We start from the raw sequence: 25,462 nt of genomic DNA on the forward strand, positions 1-25,462 counted from the left end.
ATGAGCCATCTCCCCAACCTTGTCTTATTTCATGGTAAAGTATTTAAGAACAGTCTAGCACAGTACCTGGAACATGGGCTTACAGTAATTGTTAGCCTTTTCCTTCCCATCCCTTAGTGGTTTGGATTTGACTTCTCTGTGATGGACACTGAGATCAGCAGTTTATACACCTCCCCCAAACCCTGCTAATTGCTCAGTTGCTAGTTCCCAGGGTGAAGGATCCTACAGACCCTTGTTCACTTTGGTGTCCATGGTACCCAGTACCTCTAGCTACTCAATACTGTTGTTGAACAGCTGAGAAGTGAATGTGTGCTTCAGTGGTAGACTAATAACCACTTGGTGCGTTGGCAGTTTTCAACCTGTGCACGTTAGCAGCTAGGTCAGATTGTGTCCCATTTCATAGGAAGGACCATGCACAGATTCATACACCATAGTCGAGCCACAGAGGCCACTGTTAGGCACTGATAGAACTGCCTCTGGGCCGCCTGCTACTTGTACCAGGCTGCTTTTTCCCATGAGAGCTGTGGTCCCAGCTTTGCCATCAACCTCCCTGGGCTGTTTCCCTGCAGTTTCCGCCAAGAGAAAACAGACACTGTCCGCTGCATCAAGTCCTGCCGTCCCACCGATGAGGCCTGTGTGCGAGACCCTGTGCACACCATCTCCCACACAGTCATCTCGCTGCCCACCTTCCGAGAGTTCAGCCGTCCTGAGGGTGAGTAGATCAAGTTGAAGGTCCTGGGACATGCTTCAGAGTCTCCTTCTGATTGAGCAGAGGGCCTGGCCTGCAGAAGCCCTTCCTTTCCTTGTAGGATGTGGTAGGGGTAGGAGGCACACCTTTCCCACCAGGGGTCTGTGGGTGACACTTATTCTGTAAATAGCATTCAGTGTTGATTCAAGACTGAACACTGGGGAGTTGAGGAGTGAATAGGAGGTGATTGGCCAAAGTGAGAGAAAGAAGAAACTTGGCAGCAGATCACAGCTGGCAAGGTCTGGAGGTGAGTGGGGCAGTGAGGGCACTGAGGACCAAGACACACTGATGGGGCTGGAAGGATGAGCAGGAGCTTAAACCTGAAGCTGAAGCTTCACCCCAAGGCTCAGAGAACTGTTGAGAGGTACTAACAGATGAAATTGGTGTGTCAAAACTTCTTGGGAAATGGGGCAGATTGGATACAGTAGCCGGACTGGAAACAGCTACCCCAGGAATAACATGACAATTCAGTTGTCCTTCCTGGTTCTCCAAGGACATGGCTGCTGCCCTCACATTTCCTGAGTCGGGCTAGGGTTGCATGCTCCTAAGTGAACCACTCTTCATGTCACACATGTCACACTCTGGGGTGTGCCGCTGTGGGCTTCTCTGGTCCCCAGTCACCATCTTTCTTGTGCATGGAGTTTCCCTCCCTGACCCATTGACTAAGTCTATTAGCAGACGTTCAGTGAGCTTGTGTGCCAGGCTCTGGGAACACACTAATAAGAAAGGCCCTTCCTCTCCAGGAGAATGTGTGACTGAGTCATCCAAGGTGACCCCTGGGCCAACACTGACAGTGTCATACAGGATCACTAGGCGACAGTAGTGGGGGAAGACGTGAGAGACCCACAAGGCCGATGTTGTCCTGAGGGGAAGAGCTCAGCCCCCACTTTCTTTCCACCTGCTCACTCATCCAGAGAAGTCTTTGTAGCTGATATTTGCCTTGTGTAAAGTGAGGTTTCAACAAACCTATGCATGGGGCTGCAGATATGGCTCAGCCATTAAAAGCACTGGCTGCTCTACCACAGGACCCGGGGTTCAATTCCCAGCACCCACATGACAGTTTATAATTGTCTGTAACCCCAGTTCCAGGGGATTTGATACCTTCACACTAATACACATAACATCAATTTAAATAATTATTTTTTAAAAAAACAACCTTACACACATCTTTCCCAAGTCCCCATCAGTCATTTTTATGGTGCTCTAACCTGTGCTGACATAGGAGTTGATTTCTCACAAGGGTGCAGCCAAGACACCTGGTAATACTTTGGCTTCAGGAAACAGAGAGCTCTAAAAGGAACCCTCAGTGAACATCAGCCAGCGTCTTCTCTTACTTTATAGATAGGGAAACTGAGACCCAGAAAAAGGACTTCCCCAAGATTACCCTGAGCCAGGCTGGAATCTGAGTGGTGCTCCCAAGGCTAAGGCAGCTTGGACTGCTTCACCATGAGGTGATCTGGAACATGGTTCAGCCATCACCGTCCAGCTGAGTCCACACTGCTGACTGGCCCCCTGACCTCAAGGCAGATAAAAAGCATCATTGTTTGTTTGTTTCAATGTCTCAGTTTTCCACACTGATACAAAGATAGGCTATGGTATGATGGTCAGAACTCTCTACCCTTCCACACGGGGTTGGTGATTTCATTGATGTCACCTTAGGAATGAGCCCTCATCATGATAGGTGTTGGGACAAGTATCTGGGGAGGGGAGGGATGGACCAGCACAACAACCTTTCCATACCACCCTCTCATTTGCTGCAGAGATCATCTTCCTGAGGGCTGTCACACCATTGTACCCTGCCAATCAGGCTGACATCATCTTTGACATCACAGAAGGGAACCTTCGGGACTCCTTTGATATCATCAAACGCTATGAGGATAGCATGACTGTGGGTGAGTGCCCCTGTGCAGAACCCAAAGCATCAGACAAGGTCTTGTGATCTGTATAGGGACAACCTTTCTGCACCCTCTTTGCTCCCATCAGAGTCTCTTCCCAAGTCCATTTCCACCTGGCCTCCGGGTTCTAGCCAGCAGCCCTCTACTCAAGTCTGGGGAACCTAGCATGAAAGAATCCACTGGGGATCCACCCTAGCCATGCCATTGACTCTACTGTAAACCTTGTTGGCCTCAGTCTCTCCACTTACAAAATGGGTAGATTAAGTAGATCCTGCATCTTATAGCTAGATTTCAAAGGCTGTTTTGAGTGTGCTAGGGCCAGGCAGCATGCGTTGGTCATTGGGAACTGGTCTGTCTGTTATTCCCATGGTGCTGTGAGAAGACAAGCAAACTGGACTTGAGAGGACCATCTCCTCAATCTTGTCCTAGGCATGGAACTACCTTGACTGAGCATGCAGTCTCAAGCCACTTGCCATCCCCTCCCTGTGTGTCATTGGGTAGGAACCCAGGCTGCCACTGCTCATCCTTTTGGTCTGTGGAGCCTGCTGTTCTTGATCCCAGGATGGTCAGTGTCTCTGAAGCACAAAGGAGGCTGAGGCAAGGACAGTCAAAGGACCCTTCTGTGTTGGTGACACCGGGACTTGGTGAAGAGGAAGTGAAAGGATGAGCCAGGCACTGGGACAGGTGCTGGCAACCTCCTGGAGGGGAGCTGTGGGAGAAGCCAGGAAGCCAGTCTTGCTCTGTAGAGGGGGCTGTGGTTCCTGTTATTGTCTGTGGACCCTGAATACAACCTGCTCACCTGGAAAACCCTTTAGGCTCACCCCATCTGTAACGTTTGTCACAGTAGCTCACCCGAACTGTCTTTAAGTAGTTTTTATTCATAGAGTGAACACAGTCTCATCTACCATTTCTGAATTAGATTTACATTCTGAGCATTTTAAAGCAGTTGAGAAACAGTGACAGTCCCTGCTCTCTCCTGGACCTGTTGTTCCTTTCCCTTGTGTTCTAAGCTCACACCATGGAGCCCATGAGGCCTGGCTCAGAGCAGAGCCTTTGATAACCTGGTCCCCAGGTGGCGCTGTTGGATCTCAGATCCTCCATCCCTGCTGTCCGCCCCATCCCTGACAGTTGCTAAACTGGCAGCTAGAGAAAGGGAATCGTTACTCTCCTGTTGCCAAAGAGCCATTTATAGCAACTTTACAAGCTCTTAAATGGGTTTGCATGTTGTAAACACGACGGAGTCATGTGGGGGCTCACCACCCCCAGCCGCCTCCTCCACTTTTTGGCAGCAAGGATAATTAGTTAATTACAATTAATGGTTCAGCAGCCCTCAAGGAGATTCCGAGGAGAGGGCACGCAGCCCGGCTGCCAGCCATCATAAGCCTCACCTTCAGCTATGGCCGACGGGAGGTGAAGTAGGGGGTGGTGCTAGAGGTTTGTCCTGTGGATAACAATGAGCACCCTAGCACTAGCTTGCAGAAGCCCCTTAGTGTCTGCCCTGAGGGACCTGCTACTGGGGTGTGACACAGCCCAGGACCCTGTGATTACAACCCAAGACCCTTACAGTTTTCTCACTCTCTTTCACTTTCTGAATACTTGAGTTACTGGCCCTGGCTGGCCCTCATTCATAGAGGTAGATACTGCCCCACCCCCGTGCGCACTTGTACACACACACACACACACACACACACACACACACACACACACACACACCTTCTTGCCTTTCCCCCGGAGGAAAGCACTGGCCCATCAATAGACTGAGACAGTGTGCCTGCCGGGTTGAGTCAGGCCTCCTTGACCCACCCTAGCTCTCCTCTTAGGAGCTAGCCCCCGCCATGTTCATATCTTCTGTTCTCAGCTAAATTTGTCCTGGAGTGATCAAAGCTGGGAAGTTGGGCAGGAGTGAGTCTGATACCACCAGTGCCCATGATTGTCTACAGGAGCAGGCAGAAGCCTGGCTATGTCTGCTTTTTGGCTTCCCATCTGCTAGGCCAGAACATTCTGGTTGGGTTAGATCTGGGAGGCTTTATCCTTTCTAACCACTTCCACAAAAGAAGAAACAAGGGCCATTGAGGGGTGAGAGTGCCAGTCTTTTCTTAGTGACTTGGGGGCACAGCTGATCATCAAGTGGCCCCAGGTGTGTGATGAGTGACCACAGGTAAGCTTCAGAAGGTGGGCATCCAGTAGTGGAATGCAATGGAGGCCATGGGGACTGAGCACTCTCTTCACTGCACTTGGTCATGGGTGCCCTGATCTTTGGAATTCTGGGCTTGGGTGGCATGGGGGTGGGCCCCCGGCCCTCAGAAATTCCTGGGGCTCATCTCCCTGCCTACTGAGTGGCCCTGCCTTTTCCATGCCTCAGCAAGTTTGCAGGGTGTTCCATCTGGTACACACATCATCTCCCAGATAGAGAAAGACACCAGCTGGAGTGGGGACCAAGGCTGTGTTTGTGGTTGTACCCTGGTCTCAGACATCTCTTCTGGACTCAGTTCTCTGCTCAGAACATTTTCCATGAGCTTGCCTGTATCCTAATTCTTCTCCCGTTTCCTGCCCAGAAACATCTCTGGGTACCTGGGTATGTGCCCTGAGAAGCTACCCTGTACATGGCTCCAGACCTGACCACTGGGAGATATTTCCTCCTGAGTTTCAGCCCAGCATGAAGCAACCCTGAGAATTTGGTTTAGTTCTCATGACTTCTTGTCACCACTGCACACTCTAGCCCCCACGTTCTTGTTCAGTCCTTGGCCATCAACTCCAGCATGGTTCCAGGCTATGCAAGTCTGCTGTCTGCTGCTCCCATCCAGGTTCAGGAGGCTCCCGGTTCCCTGGAAAGGAGCATGGGCCTGCATATGACCACGTAAGGGCACCTGCATGCTCACCAGGCTTGCTGAAAAGCTGTTTAGACCACAACCTATATGGGCACTTCCTAAAGAAGGCATCCTTAGAAAGGCAAGGCCCAAACAGAGCCTCCTTACATATGCATGAGCCTCACAGATCAGTGAGCCTGTGACACACCAGAAACTAGCATTCAGTCCCTGGAACATGGAAAAATTATCTCCATTCAGGGGCAGGGCAGGTGGAGAGGGCCACCTGGCACTGGAGAACCAGAACTGGCATGAACCTAGGCTTCCCTAGAGCTGGCATAGACAGAGAAAGTTCTCCAAGTTTAGAAGTCCCAGAAAAATAACCAGCAGATGAACCTTTAAGCCCCTGTGGCCATGGCATTCAAGCCCTTGAAAGTGACAAGACAGTGAAGTACCCCAGTGAATGGGAAAAAAAACCTAAAAGGCTAGGCTTCCTCTAATGTAGTCCTTGGGTCTTAGGGGATCAGGGAGGCGCTGCCCAGGGCGGAGCTGATGTTTCTGCAAAGCCCCCTTGCATTCCTCTCTCTCCAGCTGTCAGTGAGACATGAAGAATGCTTCTCCAGCCTGTGGAGAAATGCTCTATTTAATGCCTGGGGCAAGCTCAGGCCACCACAGAGCCTCCCTATCCTGCTCTGTGCTCGCATTTCACCCTGCAGAGCCCAGGCTGCAGTCAGGGTGCTCGGAGAAGTTGAATAATGACTAATGGGTAGGCCTAGCCACGACGAGTGAGGGCCACTCACTGTCCCCAGGCCTCTGCGATTTAGTGGGTACCCGGGCCCCAGGCCTCCCTTCTACCCCGCCCACTTACAGCTTCTCAACTCTTTTTCTAGAAGGGAAAAAAATAATCTGTTTAGAATGAGGGCTGGCTTTGCCAAAATTTCTACTAAAACCTTGCCAAAGCCAAGAGGGGCTGAGAACACTCAGCTGACATGATTGGGGGGTGTGACCTAATTTTGCATTGCCATCCTGACCCTGCACCCCATCATCCTCCGCTGGATCCTTAGAAACCTCAAAAATGACCTAGTAGTTATGTGACAGCTGTGGTGGTACAGATGTGGGGCACACAAGGCAGGCTTCTCAGAGAAGGTACCACAACTGGCAGGCACAGCTGGGAGGTGTTGGGGGACTATGTCAGACCCAGAGCTGCCCACTCCACTCTCTCCAGGCCACCATGAAGCCCATTTCTTGCTAGTTTGTGCCCAGTGGTGTCTATCCCACTGGTATCTATCAACAGCAGGCAGGTCTCGGTCCCATTAAATAGTCATGAAATAATGGGTCTAAGCTGACATTTAGGAATAAAGACCTCAGATCCTCATGACCAAGAGATGAGGTTCACTGGGGTGGGGGGGGAGACACAAGATTCTGGAGCACCTATTCCAATTCTCCACCTGGCTAGTGCCCAGGTGTCTCTGCTCTGGCAGGTGCTACACCAAGGCTTGTGAGGGCACTCAGCACCATGTTCTCCTGCCTCCATTTGCCCATGAACCGGAAGGCTGGCTTCCAGGGCCCCAGTGCCTGAGCAGTTTCAGGGTGGGGAACTCAGGTGACCACTGAGGTCGCTTGTGATCCAGGGAAGTTATTTGAAAGCTGAACAGGACCCTCCTAACTGGAAACAACTCTAGGGAAAAGCTGTCATGACCTCTACACTTCAAGATCTCTCTCTCTCTCTCTCTCTCTCTCTCTCTCTCTCTCTCTCTCTCTCTCTCTCTCTCTGTGTGTGTGTGTGTGTGTGTGTGTGTATGTGTGTGTGTGTGTGTGTGTCAGAGTGTAGGGGCTGAGAGCAGCCTGTGGGTATATATGGGGGGGAATGGGTGGGAGGCTGAGTCTGTGGATGCACGTGATGCTTGATTTCTGATTGGCTCTATGCTCTGCCTTGCAGAAGGCATGTCATATAGAAATATAACATCAGAGTCAGGCCTTCTGTCCCTGGTAATAGCCACCTTAGGTGCAGGAACAGGGTTAGGAAACTTTACCAAGTTTTCCTCTGGAGTCACCTGGTGCCCATGCTGCTCTGTCACCCAACCTGTGCACTGAGCCTCTTCATTTGTTCTGGGTGCAGCCTTGAGAATGATAGGCACTCGGACTGGCATGGCTATTTACAGAGGAAAAATAGGAAGTGCCTGTTTGGGTTTTATAGCCAGCTGACAGTCAGGCCTATAGGTCTATTTTCTGTTGTCCTTAAGCTCCTCACCCCCTAGATAGCTTTGGGGGACACAGTTTCTAGATACCCCTAGAAGAAGAAGGATGGCCTCCTCAGCTTGGGCACTGATGCTGTGTTAGGTTAGGAAAGAGACACTCTGATTACAGAGTCCCTTCAGTGTGACCCAGAAAGGGATTTGTGAGAGAGGCCTTCACATGCCAGGTACATAGAGGCCTACAGAAATTCCAATGATGGTTCAGGTGCTGTGAATCAGACCTCTGGTGTGGGATCTGAGAGTGGCTGTAAATGCCAGACCTACCTGGGCTGAAAGTAGATCCAGGTTCAGGGTCAAGTGGGACACAGGAGGCAGCACGACTGAGTTCAGGAAAGAGCAGGTGCAGTTGATTCCTCACAGACTCCAGAGAGGAGATGGTGTCTCACGGGACCAGCAGCGGGGTAGTGCCTCTGACACACACCTCCCACTAACTTGAAGAGCAGGGTGAGAGAGCAGTCTGGGCCAGAGTCTTTGTTAAGGTCCATGGCTGCAGCTGGTAGGTAGAGAACAAACAGGCGTGAGTTCCATAGTGTCACTGTAACTAAAGGATTATTGCTGAGGCCGCTCTGCACAGTGCATGTAGCCTGTCTTCTAGGGAGGTGTCTCTTAGAGGAGAACCACCTTCGTGGTCCACACTGAGGCTTGGGAGGAGTGCAGAACTGGAGTGTGTGTCCGAGGACCTGAGCCCTAGTGGTAAGAGATGGTCTAGCCACTATTCAAAATGGACCCTTATCTTTTTTTTTTAATAATTTATTTAACTTTATTTTATGTGTATTGGTGTGAAGGTGTCAGATCCCCTGAAACTGAAGTAACAGACAGTTGTGATCGGCCATGTGGGTGCTGGGAATTGAACCCGGGTCCTCTGAAAGAGCAGCCAGTGCTCTTAACCACTGAGCCATCTCTCCAGCCCCTGGACCCTTATCTTTAATGCAAAAAGTATTCCATGTTTCCAACATCACCTGAGCTTGAGTGTATCACTGCCTCATATAACACTCTCATACCCCATCTTTTTATTTATTGCTACTGTTGTTTTAAAATAGAATCTCTTTTTGAAGGCTGGCCTGGAACTAGGACAGTCCTCCTGTCTTAGCCTCCCAAGAGCTGAGATTTATAGGCATGACCCACTATTCGCTGCCCATATGTCCCCTCTTAAAGGTCACAGAAATACTTTTCATTTTGAACCAATATTTAAAGTCTCATCTCTGAGTGCATTGAGCACAGGGTTCATCAACTGAAGCTTACTATTTGAAAAATACCAAGGGTTAGGATGTTCCTTGTTAGGGTCATTTGCAATTGATTCCAAAAGGCCCTGATAAGAAGTTGTTCTGGGCTTGATTGGGGGGGGGGGAATCTATGCTTCTAGTTATGTAGCTTTATGCTGATTACACAACCTCTTCGAGCCTCTGTTTTCTCCTTAGAAGATCAACACAGTAATTCTTGCCCTATGGGACCATAACGATCAAGGTGGTGTATGTATTTAAATATAAGGCTAGAGCAGCCTGCATGGGCTGCTTAGACAAATGAGCCCTTGGGGGAAGCAGTTTGGACCTCTCTGGTGAGAGCTCAGAGCACCCTTAGGTGCTAATACACAAGTAGTGTAAGGGGACGGTGCAAGACTGTTCACTCCAATTTACGTCACTGCCTGGAAATTGTTTAGCAGGTGTGTCCAATAGTCTGGGTCAGTGAGTCTGGTCTGGCCTAAAGCAAAATGGAGAATATGCCTCCCATGTCCTGCCAGTCTTGAATTATCTTACTCATGCCACAAGGGCAGATGTGACCCTGCCCTGTGCCAGGCCCTGCACTGATCAATGGAAAGCAGTTGCTCATGCGAGTAGCTCACCTGTTTTCAGAATGCTGTCTGGAAGCTTCCCTAGCATGTATCCATTGAGCTTCCATAGCTGAGGGTACTTGTTTTTCAGGAGTTGGCTGCATATCTCAAGAGAGTGAGAATTGTATGTGACAAAACTCTCATGGGCAGTCGAACATGTTACACACTACAAAATGCTAGGGATGTCTATATGCAGTACATACCTGTACAACTGCACACAGTGGCCCCACAATAGGAGCCTGTGAATGAAGATACTGAGCTAGTTCACATTCTTTTTCTTAGCCAGAAGAACTGAGTCAAGACTTAAAGTCTTGCTTGTCTTGGCTCTTTGGCATCAAGTCACCATCATTGGCCCAGCTAGAAGGATCTGAACTGCCTCTTTAAACCATCCCCTCCTAAGGGGTTAAATATCAGAGACTGACCCTGCCCTGAAATCCAATTTGGCAGGTTTGGCCTGGGATCAGTGGGCACTGCAAACGACATTCAGAAACTCCACCTAAAACAACAGCACAGCCATCCCTGCCCAGTGACGAGTGATTGACCCTGTCCTGGCTTTCACGGCAAATCCCAGGGATTAGGCGCCTTCTCTTCTCTGGGAGGCACAGCCCTGTCACCCGGGGCCACACCCTGGCCAGCAGCCAACTTGCTTCCCGGGTGAGAGGCCCAGCCTCCTCCTCCTCAGTCTGGGATGGGCCAGGGCTTGACTCTGCCACGAGGCTGGCAGGAGGTGCAGGCAGGGTGGGGGGAGCATCTCTCTCAAAGGGGACCAGACAGAAGGGTAAGAAAAGGACAGACACTTTTTGTGCTCCCTGTGTTGGGGCCCCATGGGGCAAAGATGAGATGTACCTGACAGCCTAAGCACTCTCAGAGCACCATAGGAGATGGCTCATCCCCAAGCTCATAGACACAGAAGTTTAAAGGTCTCACACATATGAGACATACACCCCCCCCAACCCACAGGCATGGGATCTCATTGGGTCATGACCTTTCCTAGGGATCTACTGAAGTGATGCTAAAGGGCCATAAGCAACAACCAGGAGTCTCTGTCCTTGCCCAGGTGGCTCTACGTGACCCCTGGAATCCTACTGTAGCCTGAGTGCTTGTCCAATTGTGGCAGTGTTGCCTTCTTTGCCAGGGCAGCTTGGAACCCAACCTTAGGCCCATAGCCTAATCTAGCTGGTGGCCAACAGCCCCTGCAACCACCCCCTCAAAAAAAGGAACAGATATGATTGGGATGCCCCACCCAAGTTAAGCACCAAACATGCCATTACCCAGTTACAAGAGTCAGGCAGTTGAAACTGTGTGGGTGGAACTGTCCAGGGCCCTAAGAAAGATGGACCAGTATTATACCTGCCTCATTCCTGGGCAGTGGTGATCATTAAGATTAGACTAGAAGACCGGCCTGGCAAGTGTCTGGGGAGTTCATCCTTCATGCTCACTTGGTCCCTGTGGACATGTGCCTAAGTACCTGGGAACTGTAAAGTGCAGGCATGTCCTTCTGAAAAGGTGAAAGGCATGGGCCTTGAGCGGGTATCTTTCACAGTCAGTGAGAGTGTATAAAGGGCCAACGGTGGCAAAGGAGCTATCCATGATCCCCTTACCCATCCCAGGGAAAGACCCCATGATGCCCATAGGTGAATGACAAAAGGGTCAGCAGGCAGGGCTGCGGATGGGCTATGTGAGCACAGTTCAGGGACAGGACTCTTGTATAGTCTCTGAGCAAGGTCAGATGTGAGCCCTGCTCACCTGACCCACCCCACTGCACTCTTGGCTGCTGTTGACCAGACTTCTGCCCTGCAGCTGCTTCCCAAACAGCATGTCCCCATCGCCTTGTCATACCCTAGCCTGGCTGCACTACAGAGCCCAGGAAGCATCCTTTTGAGGAATGTACTTGCCTACTGTGGTGAAAGAGCTCAGTCTCCACTCTGAGTGGTAGTACCTGAGACCCACTGAGTGGCTCCCTCCCTGCTATCAGCCAGTGTCAAATTTGCCTCTCTCTCCTGCCTGGCTGGAGAGATATCTGCAGCCTAGATCTGCTCCCACCTGCTCGCCTCTTCAAAATACAACAGAAGGGACAGTCTGTTTGTCTTTATCACTGTAGCGTTAAGCAGCACCTAGCCAGAAGCCCAGCCAACAGGCTGCCATGATGCACTCAGATCTGCCCACTGGAACCTCCAGCCTGTTGTGCTCACCCCAGCCATGACCACACCCCAAAGTATCCTCTCTCTTCTCTTAGACTATAACCACAGAATTCACCTTCTTTTCCTCTTAGTAAACAATTCATCTTTTATAACCTGTCTCAGGCTGTTCTCTGGGACATGACTGGGAACAAGGCAGTCGGAGGGACAGACGAGCCCCCCTACTGTGTGAATTATTTATCCCAGTGGCAAGCAACAGTGTGATACACAGTCTGGTGGTGACCAGCACTTCAGAAAGTGTGATAGAGGGGAGGTGGCTTGGGGGGAGGGAGGGAGGGCAAACCACTCCAAATCTGGATACTGGGGACACTGGCAAAGACCAGAGAAGCCTAGGAAATGAGCCTCAGGCAAGCTGGAGAGGCGCACAGCATGCACAAAGCCCTAAGGCGGGTGTGCTCACCATGCTGAGCAGCAGCTAGAGCAGATGTGGTGGCTCTAACCACGAGGGGTCCAGTAGGAAGGGTGGGGTGTGAACAGATAGGGATATGGTTGGAAAGGCCAGTCATGTTTGCTGATGGGCCAGATGGGGACTCTGGTTTGATGGCAGGTATTTGATAAGTGGCCAAAGTGGTGACATGGCGACAGGAGAATGTAAGGTTATGAGCCTTTCATTATCACTCTCAGAGATATTGCTGGAATCTTGGGCTGGATCCTTCCAGAAGGGATAGTAGTTGGAGCCTCAAGAGTGGATGAGCTCATTAGCATAGGAAAAGGAAAGGCAAAGAAAGGCCCAGATGGAATACAAGCCAAGGTAGAGGTCTCCGAGACAAGGAATAGGGGAAGGGCTTAGAACCCAGGAAGGGCTGCTAAGTTGTACTGCTGAGAATCAAGCTAGATGAGGACCAAGAATTCACCATTGTTGGCAACGATGAGGCCTTGGTGACCTTAGTAAGGCTGTTTCCATGGAGCTAGGACAGACACATTGGAGGGGACCATTAGGACCTGGATCTGTAGTCCTGGAACCACTTTTCGGAAAGTTAAGCCACAGCTAGAACGTAACAGTGGGGCTGGGAGGGTTCAGGAACAAAGTAGCAGGTGAAGGTTTGTGTGCCTTTCTCATCACTGACAAGGGGGTGATGGAAGCGATGCTCCTTCTGCCTCCCCTCTTTGTTTTTTGAACTCATATATATGTGCATGTGCACACACACACACACACACCACACACACACACACACACACACACACACACACACACACACCCCTACTAGGAGGTACCAGGCCTCACACCCATCAGATGTCTAGAACACTGAAGGACCTTATCAGACTCACCTTCTAGAAGGTGAAGATGAAGGGGCTGCAAGCCTGAGTGGAAATGATGGGGCCTGGCCCAAGGGCCTGGTGGAGGGGAGAACTCCGATACTAAGAGAACTTTGGTGATGAGTGACCCTGAGGCCAGAAGGTTCTCATTGTCAGCTGGCTCTGGGGGGCTGGGTAGGGTTTGGGAATAGGGTTTTCTTATTGTTGTAACAAAAGACCTGAGAGAAACAACAGATGGTTTCTTTTAGCCCACAGTTCTCAAGAGCATGGGTTATCATGGCAGAGAGGGCATGGTGGATTAGCTCACATCATGGCTGCTAGGAAGGGGGGTGCAGGGAATGCCAGTACTCAGCTGCCATTCTCCTTTTGTACTATCTGGGTCCCTATCCCATGCATGGCCCCACTCCACCCCAGTTAATCCTCTGAGAAACCTAGAGATGTGGTCCTCAAGTCTCCTAGGTGATTCTTAATCAAGTATGAAGACTGACCATCACAGAGAGGAAGGAGGGAAGTTTAGGAGGGGGTACCTGAGGGTTCATTTTGCTTGGGTTCAAATTGTGCATTTGAGGCCATCTGTGAGTATGGGTCTGGGGCTGGAAGGACCCTGCAGATAAGTGAATGGGACTAGGGTCAAGGCAGGGACACAGGAAAAGGGGAGACAATACTTTGACCATTTTATCACAGTTACACTTTTTACCAACTCGGTGTAAGTAGGAGCTTCAGCTGGCACATCTTTCCAGAACATTGCCCAAACCTTCTGTTAAAGCCACATGGCACCCACATGGCATGGAGGAAGGCCTAGCAGCTCAGGTTCTGGTTGTTGTCTTGGTTTGCCTCTTCCTGGCTGTATGATCTTCAGAGGCTCACTCAGCCACCCTGAGCTTTATTTCCTCCAACAAACCACAGAAAATGATGCTACTGGTCCCAGTCACAGCCAGAGTACTTAGTGGGTGAACTGTAGGGGGGCCTAGTGTTGCAGAAAATGCTGGGTCCCTGTCCCAGACATGGGTCGGGGAGGTGTAGACCCGAGCTGGATCTTTTCATATTTCTCTTCATTTCTCCCCAGGGCAGCTGCACCCTGGGCTTTCCTCCTCCACTTGGCTGCCTGCAGGTGTCTGTTTGATGCATCTGCTTTTGCTCACTGGAGACTTGGGGCGGGGCACATTTATAATAATCCCAAAATATGGCTGATGAGTTTTGCTGAAACATGTTGAGTGACATTTGGTATTTTAAATATGCAGCCTAGACACCTGTCCTCCTTCCTTTCCAGCCATTACGAGGTTTCTCAGGCAGGCAGGAAAGGCAGAGTGTGGGGAGTTCAGACACAGCCCTAATTCCTGATGTGATGGCTCTAGAATTCCAGAAACTTCTGCCGAGTTTGCTGAATTTTTTTTAGAATTATTTATTTTATGGATTTGAGTGTTTTGCCTACATATATTTTTGTGCACTGTGTGCATGCCTTGTATCCACAGAGGTCAGAAGAGGGTGTTAGGTGCCTTGGCACTAGAGTTATTGATGGTTGGAAGCCACCATATGAATTCTGGGAACCAAACCCCACTCCTCTTCAAGAGCAGCAGTGCTCTTAACTACTGAATTATCTCTCCAAGCCATTGCTGGAGTATTTTTTAGTCAGGGCAGGGCAGTATACACTGGAAGCATCCATTATTGTGTCACACGGTGAGGTGACAGACAGCTGAGCTTTGGTGCAAGGCCCTGGTAGCTGGAATTTGGGACATCTTACTCTCATAGGTTCATTTTTGGCCCCTCCCCCCTTGTGGATAAATGATCGTCCTCACAGCTCAGTGGTGGGGACCAAATTCAGCATAGCCACATGGGATCTTCCCCACTCCTGCCCTTGAGTCTCTTTTCCAACCCATCTGCACCCAAGCTGTGTAGATTCAAGTCAAGCATTGCTTACTTCCCCCCAAATCCAGAATACTCTAAAAGCTGGAACTTGATGAATGTCTAAGGCCACGGGAAGAGTATCCCACAAGGTGAAATATCCCACATGGTGATACTCAGCTTCACCTGCAGCATTCTGAAGTTTGTGGCATGCCTGATCGTGTGTAGAAGGTGAATATGAAACAGATTAACTTCACATTCAGGTGTGGGGTCCCTCCCTGCCATATAGTAGGACATGTGTGCAAACATCCCAAAGTCCCCACACTTCTGGTCCTGGGTGGGAGTGGTCAGTCTGAGCCAACAGCTCTCTTTCCTTGAGTTTTTCTCCATGCTTGGCTCAGGCTGCCTGTCCCAGCTTCTGGTTTTGATCCTAGGAGGTTTACTGAGATCTGGTGACTGCTTCTTTCCGGGTGGCTGACATGTGTGAAGTGGGAAGAGGGTGGCCACTGAGGTGAGACAGTGAGCCCAACCCTTCATCATTGCCCTTTCTCCTCCCAGATGGTCCCTATCTGAAATGATTTGGGCTGTTGGTCATTATTTCCCAATACTTCTGCTTGTGGGTGATAATTTCCAACTTTATAAATTACACTTGATGCTTGACTGTGTGGTTCATGCATTCAGCAGCCGTTCATTGAGTAAATCAGGCACAGAGGAGCTCTAGGACCTAGGCATGCAGGACTTGCTGAGACAAACTGCCCTTGGCCTTGGCTTTGTACTGATCAGTGAGGAGGAAAATGTGCGCTACCCCTAGTCTGACTTCTTATGCTCTGCATGGTGATGACATGTAGCATTCAGACTGTCACTTGTACCTTTCCCAACTGAAGCTGCTGTCTGTTCCATTGCTATAGCATCGTACACAGTGTCTGGACTCATCATCTTGTTCGCTGAAATACTCTTGACAGCCCTGTCCACTCCATTACACTCTGTCAGTTCAAGTCACAGCATTTTCATGTCAGAAGCTGAACTTAAGACTGTGCATGGCCTTGCATGAGGTCACACAACTGGCCAGCACAGAGCCAGCCCAGGGACCCAGATATCTGGACACAGTGTCTGAAAGCCAGGCAGGTGTACAGAGAGCCCAGACAAGCTTATGTCATTTCAAACAGTTGATAGACAACTGAATACATTATACGGAAGGAGCCCAGATGGGCTCTGGGGCCGAGTGTGTGGACCACCAGCCCCAAGAGACAGACTTCCCCTACTGGACCTGTGTACTTTCTGTTCAGGATCAAGGATCCCAGAGCATCAGCTTCAGGTTACACAGCAGAGCCGAGACATGAAGGTGAGCTGCCCCAGGGGGCTACATTTTTTCATTGGGGAAAAACAGGCTTAATTATATCTCTAAGAGGTGCAGACAGGCTGAGGAGGAATACCAACAGTGCCTGGGACCTGGAGCAGAAATGCCTAAGATGAGGATTTGAAAGGTTAAAGCTGTTGAACTCAGCACGACAGTCCCTCTTCCCCTTCTTGTGTGTGCACAAGTGTGTACCCACACGTATGTCCATGAGTATGAAGGTACACGTGTAAATACAGGTGCATGCATGTATGATGGGCAAGTGTGTGTATGCCCAGTGTACATGTGAAAGTCAGAGGACAATTTTTGAGTTGGTCCTTAGGCACCTTCTACCTTTTATGTGAGACAGGAACTTTGTGGAGTAGGCTAGGCTGTCCATCAAGCTCCAGGGATCCACATGTCTGTCCCCATCTTGCTATTAGTTTACAGGTGTATGTTACCACACCTGGGTGCTGAGGATCCTAACTCAGGTCCTGGTGATTGCAAGACAAACTCTTTACCCAGTGAACCGTCTGCCCAGCCCCTCTTTGCTTTTTTTTCCAGAGCCTTTGCAAAGGTGGGAATATCCCACCAGATGGGATAGGAATGCCAGGCTAGATGGAAGTAGACCACTTGCTGCTCCACTGTCCAGTCTCCACTCTAATAGGCCCTTTGCCAAAGCCTTCCATAACTCCCAGTGCTTGCAGGGCAAATACTTATTTGCTTTTTCATTTAAAATATTTTGTGCAATATATTTTGATCATATACTTACCTGTTCCCCAACTCCTCCCAGATTCTCCCCACCTTACCCACCCAACTTCATGTTCTTTCTCTCTCTAAAAAAAGTCAAACCATAACAAGAACAAAAGACACACACACACACACACACACACACACACACACACACACACACACTATATATATATATATATATATATATATATATATATATATATATATAGGAGTCCTTTTTTGTGTTGGTCAGCTACTCCTGAGTGTGAAGCATGCTCTGGAATGTAGTTGATATACCTAGTGACATTCTACTGGTAAAAACCGATTTTCCCTTTCCCAGCATGTATCAGTTGCAAATAGGTTCTTGATTAGAGGTGGGACTTTATATCCACTCCCTTCTCAGTGCTGGGATATTTGTCTGGTTTGCCTCTGTACAGGTCTTGTGTGTGCTGTCACCTTCTCTGTGAATTCATATGTTCATCAGCTCTGTTGTGTCTGGATGACACTGTTTCCTTGGAGTCATCCACCTCTGGCTTGTATACCCTTTCTGCCTCCTCTTTTGCATAGATCCCTAAGTCTTGAGGGGAGGGAATTGATAGACATCTCATTTAGGAGTAGCTGCTCCAAGGTCTCTCACTGTGCATTGCAGGAAAGCATTTCAGTGGGAGAGCCTAGCCCCCTTCTTAGGGTGCTATAAGAAAGCAAATGCTATGGGCAAATATAGAATAGGATCATGTAAAATGAGAAGTACAATGTTGAAGAAAGTGGTCATAGTGAACCTCATGGGACGGTGATGGGACTGGGGATAGAAGGGAGCTGAGCTCAGCAAAACAGGAGGAAGAAACTGGGCCTCATGTCTCTCAGCTTGTGACATAACCCACAATAGACTATGGGCCCCATAAGAGAAGGGACTGTTTGCTCTTAGAAAGTATTTAGGTGAGTGTTACACAGAGAATACAGAATGAAATGCTAGCTGGGTGGTGGTGGTGCACACCTTTAATCCCAGCTCTCAGGAGGCAGAGGCAGGGGGAATCTCTGAGTTAGAGGCCAGCCTGGTCTAGAGTGAGTTCCAAGACAGCTAGGGCTACACAGTGAAGCCCTGTCTCCAAAACAAATGAAATACTACCTATGAGGTCAAACAGTGATGCACTCTTAGACAGTGTAGCCTCAAGAACTGATTTTCTTTCCTTTCCTCCCACTCTCCTTCATCTCCTTCAGTGATTATGGCTGAACTCCTGCCAGGTGCCTGCCCAAGCCCTGGGAATGGTGGAGCAGGCATGAGCACTGTGCAGTCTCTGCCCTGAGTGGGAAGCTAGCTGGAACATCCCCTGAACTAGGCAGGTGGAGCATGACAGTTGAGAACACATGTTCTTCCCACTCTCTGGGTCCATACTTACTCAGCACAACCCAATTTAAATATCAGTACCTCTGTAGAAACTTCTTTAAATCTCCCTGCATAGATTGACCTCTGTTGGATAGATGGGTAGATGGGAGGATGGCTGGAAGAATGGATGAAATATATGGGTTAGATAAATGGATGAGTGGGTCAGTGGGATGGATGGATGGATGGATGGATGGATGGATAGATGGATGGATGGGTTACTGGATGAATCAGCTGACTGGTGAGTAAGTAGATGCATAGATGGATGATGGGTGAGTGAAAAGATGGAAGGTGATAGAAAGCTATGAATAAAAAGTTGGCACAATAACCAGCCATTTATTTGGCATCTGTTGAGTGCCAGGCACTGGGCACTAGCTGGGTTATTTAATTTGTGTCATCTTTCATGAAACATTGTGGCCTGGTCTCAGTCAAGATGAGGGTAGGAGGGCAAAGGTCATGCTTGAACTAGTGAAATGGAGAAAATCTGTTCTCTGAAAATGGAGGTGCAGCAATGTGTGGCTGGGCTGGAAGGGAAGTAACCAGGTCCTCTGACGGGTCTAGTGTGGGAAAGATAGCTCTGGGCTGAGTGAGGCTGTGGCTAGTTGGAGGTGTCACACAGACATCAGGTCAAAGGGGCAGAAAACAGAAGATTCTGGATGAGCAGGAAGGGACACATTCCTTGTGCCTGCACCCACACAAGCTCTTGCTTAACCAGGCAGCATCACTGGCTGCTCTTAGTTATCTTTCCTGCTATGTGCAAAGATCCTGAACCACTGAAGGCTCTAAAAGTGACTCATGTCAGTGATGTGGCCTGGCACCTGGAGGCCCCATAGTCTTCCTTTTCCTGATGCAGAATGTGTTTTGGTGCCTTGGCCCACTGTGTGGCACTTACAAATCAAACAACTAGCCAACAGTATGGAGTTCTAGTCCTTGGCTATGACAGAAATGACCCTCCATGGATTCTGTGGTATGATAGGTTTAGATGCAAACATTTCCTACCCATTGGAGCACAGAGGCTGCATTGAGCTGCATTTTCTTAAAACTTTATTTTGTGACAGGATCTTATTAAGTTTCCAAGTTGGCCTTGAACTCACACTGTAACCCAAGGAGGCCTGGAACATTCAAGCCTCCTGCTTTCACTTCCCAAGTAGTTGAGATTGCAGCCCTGTGCCACCATTTTGTTTGGGTTCTGATTTTGAAGATTGTTGGTTTTTATCTCTGTCCACAGAAAAGGAATTGAGACTCAGAGCTGTTAAGCAGCTCCTCTAACCCAGGTTGGCTACACTCAATCCCTGGGCCCTATATGTGAGTTCTGTCTTACTTTTCTGACCCAGGCCCTCCCTCCACAACTACCGTTGCATTTTCTACATTCTCTGTTAGAACCTTATTTTATTTAGTGTGCATGTGTGCACACACACATGTAGATGCCCAGAAGACAGCTTTCGGGAGTCTGTTCACCCCCTTTACCAGGTATCAAACTCAGGTTATCAAGCTTGCGTGGCAGGTGCTTTACCAACCTAGCCATGTCACCAACCCTCTCTACATTCTCATGTAGTTAGATGACAGGCACCTATCACATGCCTGGACATGACTATGTGACAGAACTGTGGGCCCTGTGAAGAGTCCATGAGTATCCAGGAATGCTCACTCAAATAAGATAGATTGACATGCATGTCAACATGTAGATGTAACAGTATGATCAACATGTAAATATTATGCCAACATGTAAATATAACAAGATCTTTGTCATTTAAGATCTTATACACAAGTTGGGCTTGGTGGTACATGCCTGTAATCCCCCAAAATGGGGTCCAGAGGATCAATAGTTTAAGGTAATCCTCCACTACATAGTTTGTTTGAAGCTAACCCGGATTACATGAGACTCTGTTGCAAACTCCACTCCCAAAAATAGATAAGAGTTTATGATGTCCCTGTTATATGTTGAAATCATATATGTCATTATAGACAATCAACAATATACCTGTTTCTAAATTGTATTTTGAACAAAATATATAAAATATCAGTATTGTATAAAATATACTTTTAATTTAAAAAATTATGTATATATGTGTAAGCCTATGTGTGGATATGTGTATGGGAGTTCAGAAGAGGCTTTGATTTCTCTGAAGCTGGAGTTATAGCCTGTCATGAGCAACCCAGTGTGGGTGCTGGGAGTTGAACTTGGGTCCTCTGCAAGTAAAGTATGCACTCTTAACCACTGAGCCATCTTTCCAATCCCTATAAAAATACGTTTAAATACTGCTTAATAGTGACAAAGCAGGCTCTTATCTGAGCTCGAGGACATTTATGATGCCACTGTCCTGTAATGAGTCACCAGCTCATCAGCCTCTCAGGTTTTTCTTTGAGCAGTGACTTCTTAGCCATAGTCAGAGTGATAAGGACACCCCTTGCTCTCTGATGGCTAAAGTCACAGTGGCTGGTAGACACCTCTCGAGGCCTAGGACCTAGAGAAAGCGACAGTGTCATGCATGGATTCATGCTGGGAATATTATAGGCTCAGCACTGTGATTCCATCCAACCTGGTAGGCAGACCCAGCCCAGGGAGGGGTGACAGGAGTACTCTGACTGTTGGGGCCCACTGCCAGGCAAAGGATAACCATAAGCTTTTGATAACAGCCATGTGTGTTTATAGGTCTTCAGAGGAACTAGGTTGCAATACTGTTGCCATGGTGGGGATGAGAGTGGGTTGCTGACCACCTATGAGGTCTGTGCTGCCCTCTCCAGGTTTGCTTAGGGAGAGGTCTGGAGATCCACCCTGGTCAATGCAACAGAAGCCCAGAATGACAAAGTGGGGGTGCTGTGCCCAACATCTTCTGGGCATGAACTCGAGGGTCCCAATCAGGAACTAGCCATAGTGACAGAAGCCATCATGACCATCAGTTCTCCCTCAGGCCTCTACTGCCCACTGGCCACTGATAGCTTGAGACAGGCTGCCTCTTGCACAGTTTTTAAGCCTATGGCAGTCTCATTTGCAGAAACCAGCCTGGAATCAACTGACAGCTGTATCTCCATAAATGGTGTGATGCTACACACACTTTATGCTCACTTTGAAACCTTTAAATTATTTGTGTGTGTGTGTGTGTGTGTGTGTGTGTGTGTGTGTGTGTGTGTGTGTGTCTGCCCGTGCACACCATAACATCCATGTGGAGGTCAGAGAACAACTTTCAAGAATCCATTTTATCATCCCATCATGGGTTCCAGCAATTAAAGTCAGGCTTCTGCCGCAAACATTTTTACCTACTAAGTCATCTCACTGGTCATATGCTCACTTTTCACTGGACATCCAAACAGGTGTGCCAGAGCTCACATTGACTCTGAGAGCAGCATACAATCAGAGAGCTGGTTGCTAAGCATTTAGAAGCATATACCTTCATCCATATGTTTCTGGGCCTGTCCTGATATCAGACCTTGTAGTACAAGGATGTCAGAGCTCTTGTCCTTTGCACTGGTGTGCCTGAGGTACTGGGAAGGACCTATAGGCTTGGTTCACATTGCTTCTTCTGCAGAAAGGACACCTCCTCTGAGGAGCCTTCCCTGATTCTCCCAGTCTTCTTCATCTCTACTCTTGACCCTGTTGGATAATGCAAAGACTTCCACTGGAACACAGTAGTTACCCGATTTTAACCCTGGACCCTTCACTAACTTTGAAACCGGGCCTCTATTGGTGATCTTGAATGCTATGCATGGGCCCCAGTGCCTGTGGAGGAGTGTGTGTGTGTGTGTGTGTGTGTGTGTGTGTGTGTGTGTGTGTGTGTGTGTGTGTGTGTAAATCAATCTGGAGGGAGGTTAAGGTGAGTAAGTCCTGAATCCCTCTGGGTGAAGTATTGGCAGATGATGTGCTGGGGATATCTGGACTACATGCTGCAGGTCCAAGGACCTATCTTGTAGAGACTTGGAACTGCTCCTCCTAGAGAAGTGGGGAGGGGTGAGGAACCACCCTTGTAACCTACAGATGTCCCAGGGATGAACTGCTTGTTTTTCTTCCTAGTAGTCCCACCTAGGCTCTGCGAGGGAAGGAGGGAAGGAGGGAAGGAGAGAAGGGTATGTTGGGCCTCAGGCCTTCTCTAGGGCCTTTGAAACCCTGTCAGACGAATGGGGTAGATCAGGAAACCCAGGCTCCACAAGGGCAGAAGAGACTGCCCTAGACCTGCTGATCCACAAGGCCCACACTCAATGCTTCCCTCACATTCCAAGCTGTAGGTGACAGAAAGGAGGTAGTGAGTTCACTGTCACCTGTCCCTAGTGATGGGAAACAACCCAGGGTGACCAGGTGGAAGGGGATAGTTACCCTGGCAATTCAAGCATCTGCCTTGGGCTACCCCTCTAGTCTGGAAAATCCCAAGGGAATCCCTTTCCCAGATACCCATGTTGCTCTGTGCCTGCTGACATCCAACAACATGCCTTCTGCTCTCTCCGCAGGTGTCGTGCGCCAAGTACGGCCCATCGTGGGCCCATTTTATGCTGTCCTGAGGCTGGAGATGAACTATGTGTTGGGGGGTGTGATCTCCCACCGGAATGTCGTCAATGTGCACATCTTTGTCTCCGAGTTCTGGTTCTGAAGGGGTGCTTTGCAGCATAGTCAGGGATGTACCCCTCCCCCTGGCCAAGTCCTCGCTGCCAGCGACTGCCAGGTGCCTGTCTATACCCCTCGGGCATCCCCGATGTTTCATGTTGGTTTGTAGGACCACTTGCATTAAGCTGAGCCACATCAGTAAGTCCAGCTGATGTACGATGGTGTTTAAACACTAAGTTCAGTTGCTCAGCGGTGTGGTTGAATCCTTGCTTCTTTAATGCAAAGGCTGAATCTTGTTCCCTTTCCCTGCCTTGCTAAGGACCAAGGAGAGAGTTTGACAGCATCAGTCCATCTGAAAGCTAAAAAGGTGGCCAGTTCTTGCCAAGACTACATAAGGGTTGACATTTTGTACTACTTTTTTTTTTTTTTTTTGTAAACCAATTGGGCTGTGTATGTTTCAAGTTGATGGCTGCTGTAGAGTAGCACATAAATAAATGTACCATAAATTCCCCCCAGAAGTACCTGGTAGCATCCCTCGGGGACACTTGGGAGGTGGATTGCAGTTTTGTTCAAAAGATGACCCCTTGGTGAAGATGTGAGCTGCAAGGTTTATGTGTGGCCTGGTGTGTCCTTGGGGGTGGCTGGTTTCACCTTGTGTATCCATGAGGGTTGCTGGTATGTTCCAGTGTTTCTGTGGGGTGGCTGGTGGGTCCCAGTGTATCCATAGGGGTGGCTGGTATGTCCCAATGTGTTCATAGGGGCAATTTGGTGTGTTCCATTGTGTCTATTCGGACAACTGGTGTGTCCCAGTGTATCCCTTAGGGGGCTGATGTGTCCCAGTATATCCATAGGAATGTTAGGTATGTTTCAACCTGTCCATAGGGGTGATTGGTGTCGATGGGGGTGGCTGCATTTTGTACCCTGCAGCCACCATTCCTCACAGGGGGGAAATAAAGTTCTGATCTTCCTGACAGCCTGTTACAGACTCTCTTCAGATGGGGCTTCTGCTAGCTCTTCCAAGAGCTAGAGGACTGCAAATCTCCCCTAAGGCCATTCCGAAGCCTCCCCTGTCCCCAGAGCTCCATGTAAGACCAGATCCAGGCATCTAATGTATCGGTGAGAAGACACCACTCAGCATCAGTGATGGGCTGGGCAGGGCCTCGGCACCAGGCTCCTCCTTTGTAATTACTCTCTGTTCTTGTCTCAGGCACTCACATTCAGAGTTTCTTATCCTGAGCCCTGACCCTCACTGAGACCTTGGCCAACCACAGTGTTTATCTTCCTGGAGGTGTCAGTGCCGGAAGGTCTGGACAATTTTACTTGGTATTGGGAACTCTCAGGAACCCAGCCTCTGGGAACCCTCAGTTTTCCTGAGGTCATTTGTTTGGGTCACTGCTCTGTCCAAACCATGCCTAGCTACCCTGACACAAGAGTTGATGATGTCTAGCCAACTTGAGCTGATTGATGGTTAGGAAATGACCCTGGTAGGGCTAGACAGTCCAGGGAGCATCATGTCAGGGGCAGGATGCACAGAGGACATTTGAACAGCTCCTTCATGCTGAAGAGTCTGGATGGGAAAGGGAGATTGGAGCTCAGCAGTTAAGAGCACTAGGTCCTCTCGGAGAAGACCGAGTACAGTCACCAGCACCCACATCAGGTAGCTCAAAACTGCCTGTAACTCCAGCTCCAGGGGATTTGATGCTGTCTTCTGGCTTCTGTGGGCACTTGTAGACACACACACACACAGCACACACACACACAGCACACACACACACAGCACACACACACACAGTAGTTAGATTTTTCTTTGGGCCACCAACTCACAAATAATGACACGGAGAATTATTATTAATTATGAAAGCTCAGCCTTAGCTTAGGCTTGTCTCGCTAGCTCTTATAACTTAAATTAACCCATTTATATTAATCTACATTCTGCTATGTGTTGTCACCTTTTTTTTCCATCCTACACCTCCTGTTTCCTGTGTCTCGTTGGTGAATCCCACCTTTATTCTTCCTAGAGTTCTCTCCCTGCCTGGAAGTCCCACCTATCCTCCTGCCTAGCTATTGGCCATTCAGCTTTTTAATAATGCTAGTCACAGCAATACATCTCCACACAGTGTACAGATATCCCACAACACACACACACACACACACACACACACACACACACACTCATAGATTAAATAATAAACTCCCTTCCTCTCTTTTCTTCCTGAAAAGTGGAATCTCAAGGAGGAGGGGCAGAATACCAGAGGTGTGTGAGTCCTTGCAGGTTACCTGTAGTTTGAGGACCAAATATGCCCTTCTAGTCTCAGCAAAGGGGATTCCTGGGATATGTATGTATACGTGTGTGTGTGTGTGTGTGTGTGTGTGTGTGTGTGTGTGTGTGTGTACATGAGGCCAAGAAACAAACTTGGGTATCATTCCTCAGGTACTGTCCACCTTGGTTTTTGAGACAGGATTTCTCACCTGTCTGGGATTCACTGCAAAGGATAGACTGGCTGGCCAGCAAGCCTCAGGGATCTGTCTTGCCCTCCCATGTTAGAAATACAGACACCCCTAGCATGTTTACATAGAATCTGGGGATTGAACCCAGTTCCTTATGCTTTTATGCCAAGCACTCTTCCCCCAGCTTTCTCCCCAGACCCACTTTCA

At 49.0% G+C, this 25,462-nt stretch overlaps 1 protein-coding gene across 1 annotated transcript in view; it reads left to right on the top strand.

Annotated features, from left to right (window-relative positions):
- Fbln1 (fibulin 1) overlaps nt 1–23,317 on the top strand; it is a 61,797-nt gene extending 38,480 nt beyond the window's left edge. The window contains exons 15-17 of the mRNA XM_035438813.1: nt 570–712; nt 2,509–2,640; nt 22,714–23,317. Of these exons, the coding sequence (XP_035294704.1) occupies nt 570–712; nt 2,509–2,640; nt 22,714–22,853 (415 nt within the window). The 3' untranslated portion in view covers nt 22,854–23,317. The remainder of the gene's footprint in view (nt 1–569; nt 713–2,508; nt 2,641–22,713) is intronic.
- Nucleotides 23,318–25,462: the final 2,145 nt, after the last annotated feature.

The sequence above is a fragment of the Cricetulus griseus genome, chromosome 2 (assembly GCF_003668045.3).
Source record: "Cricetulus griseus strain 17A/GY chromosome 2, alternate assembly CriGri-PICRH-1.0, whole genome shotgun sequence".
Taxonomy (NCBI): Eukaryota; Metazoa; Chordata; class Mammalia; order Rodentia; family Cricetidae; genus Cricetulus; species Cricetulus griseus.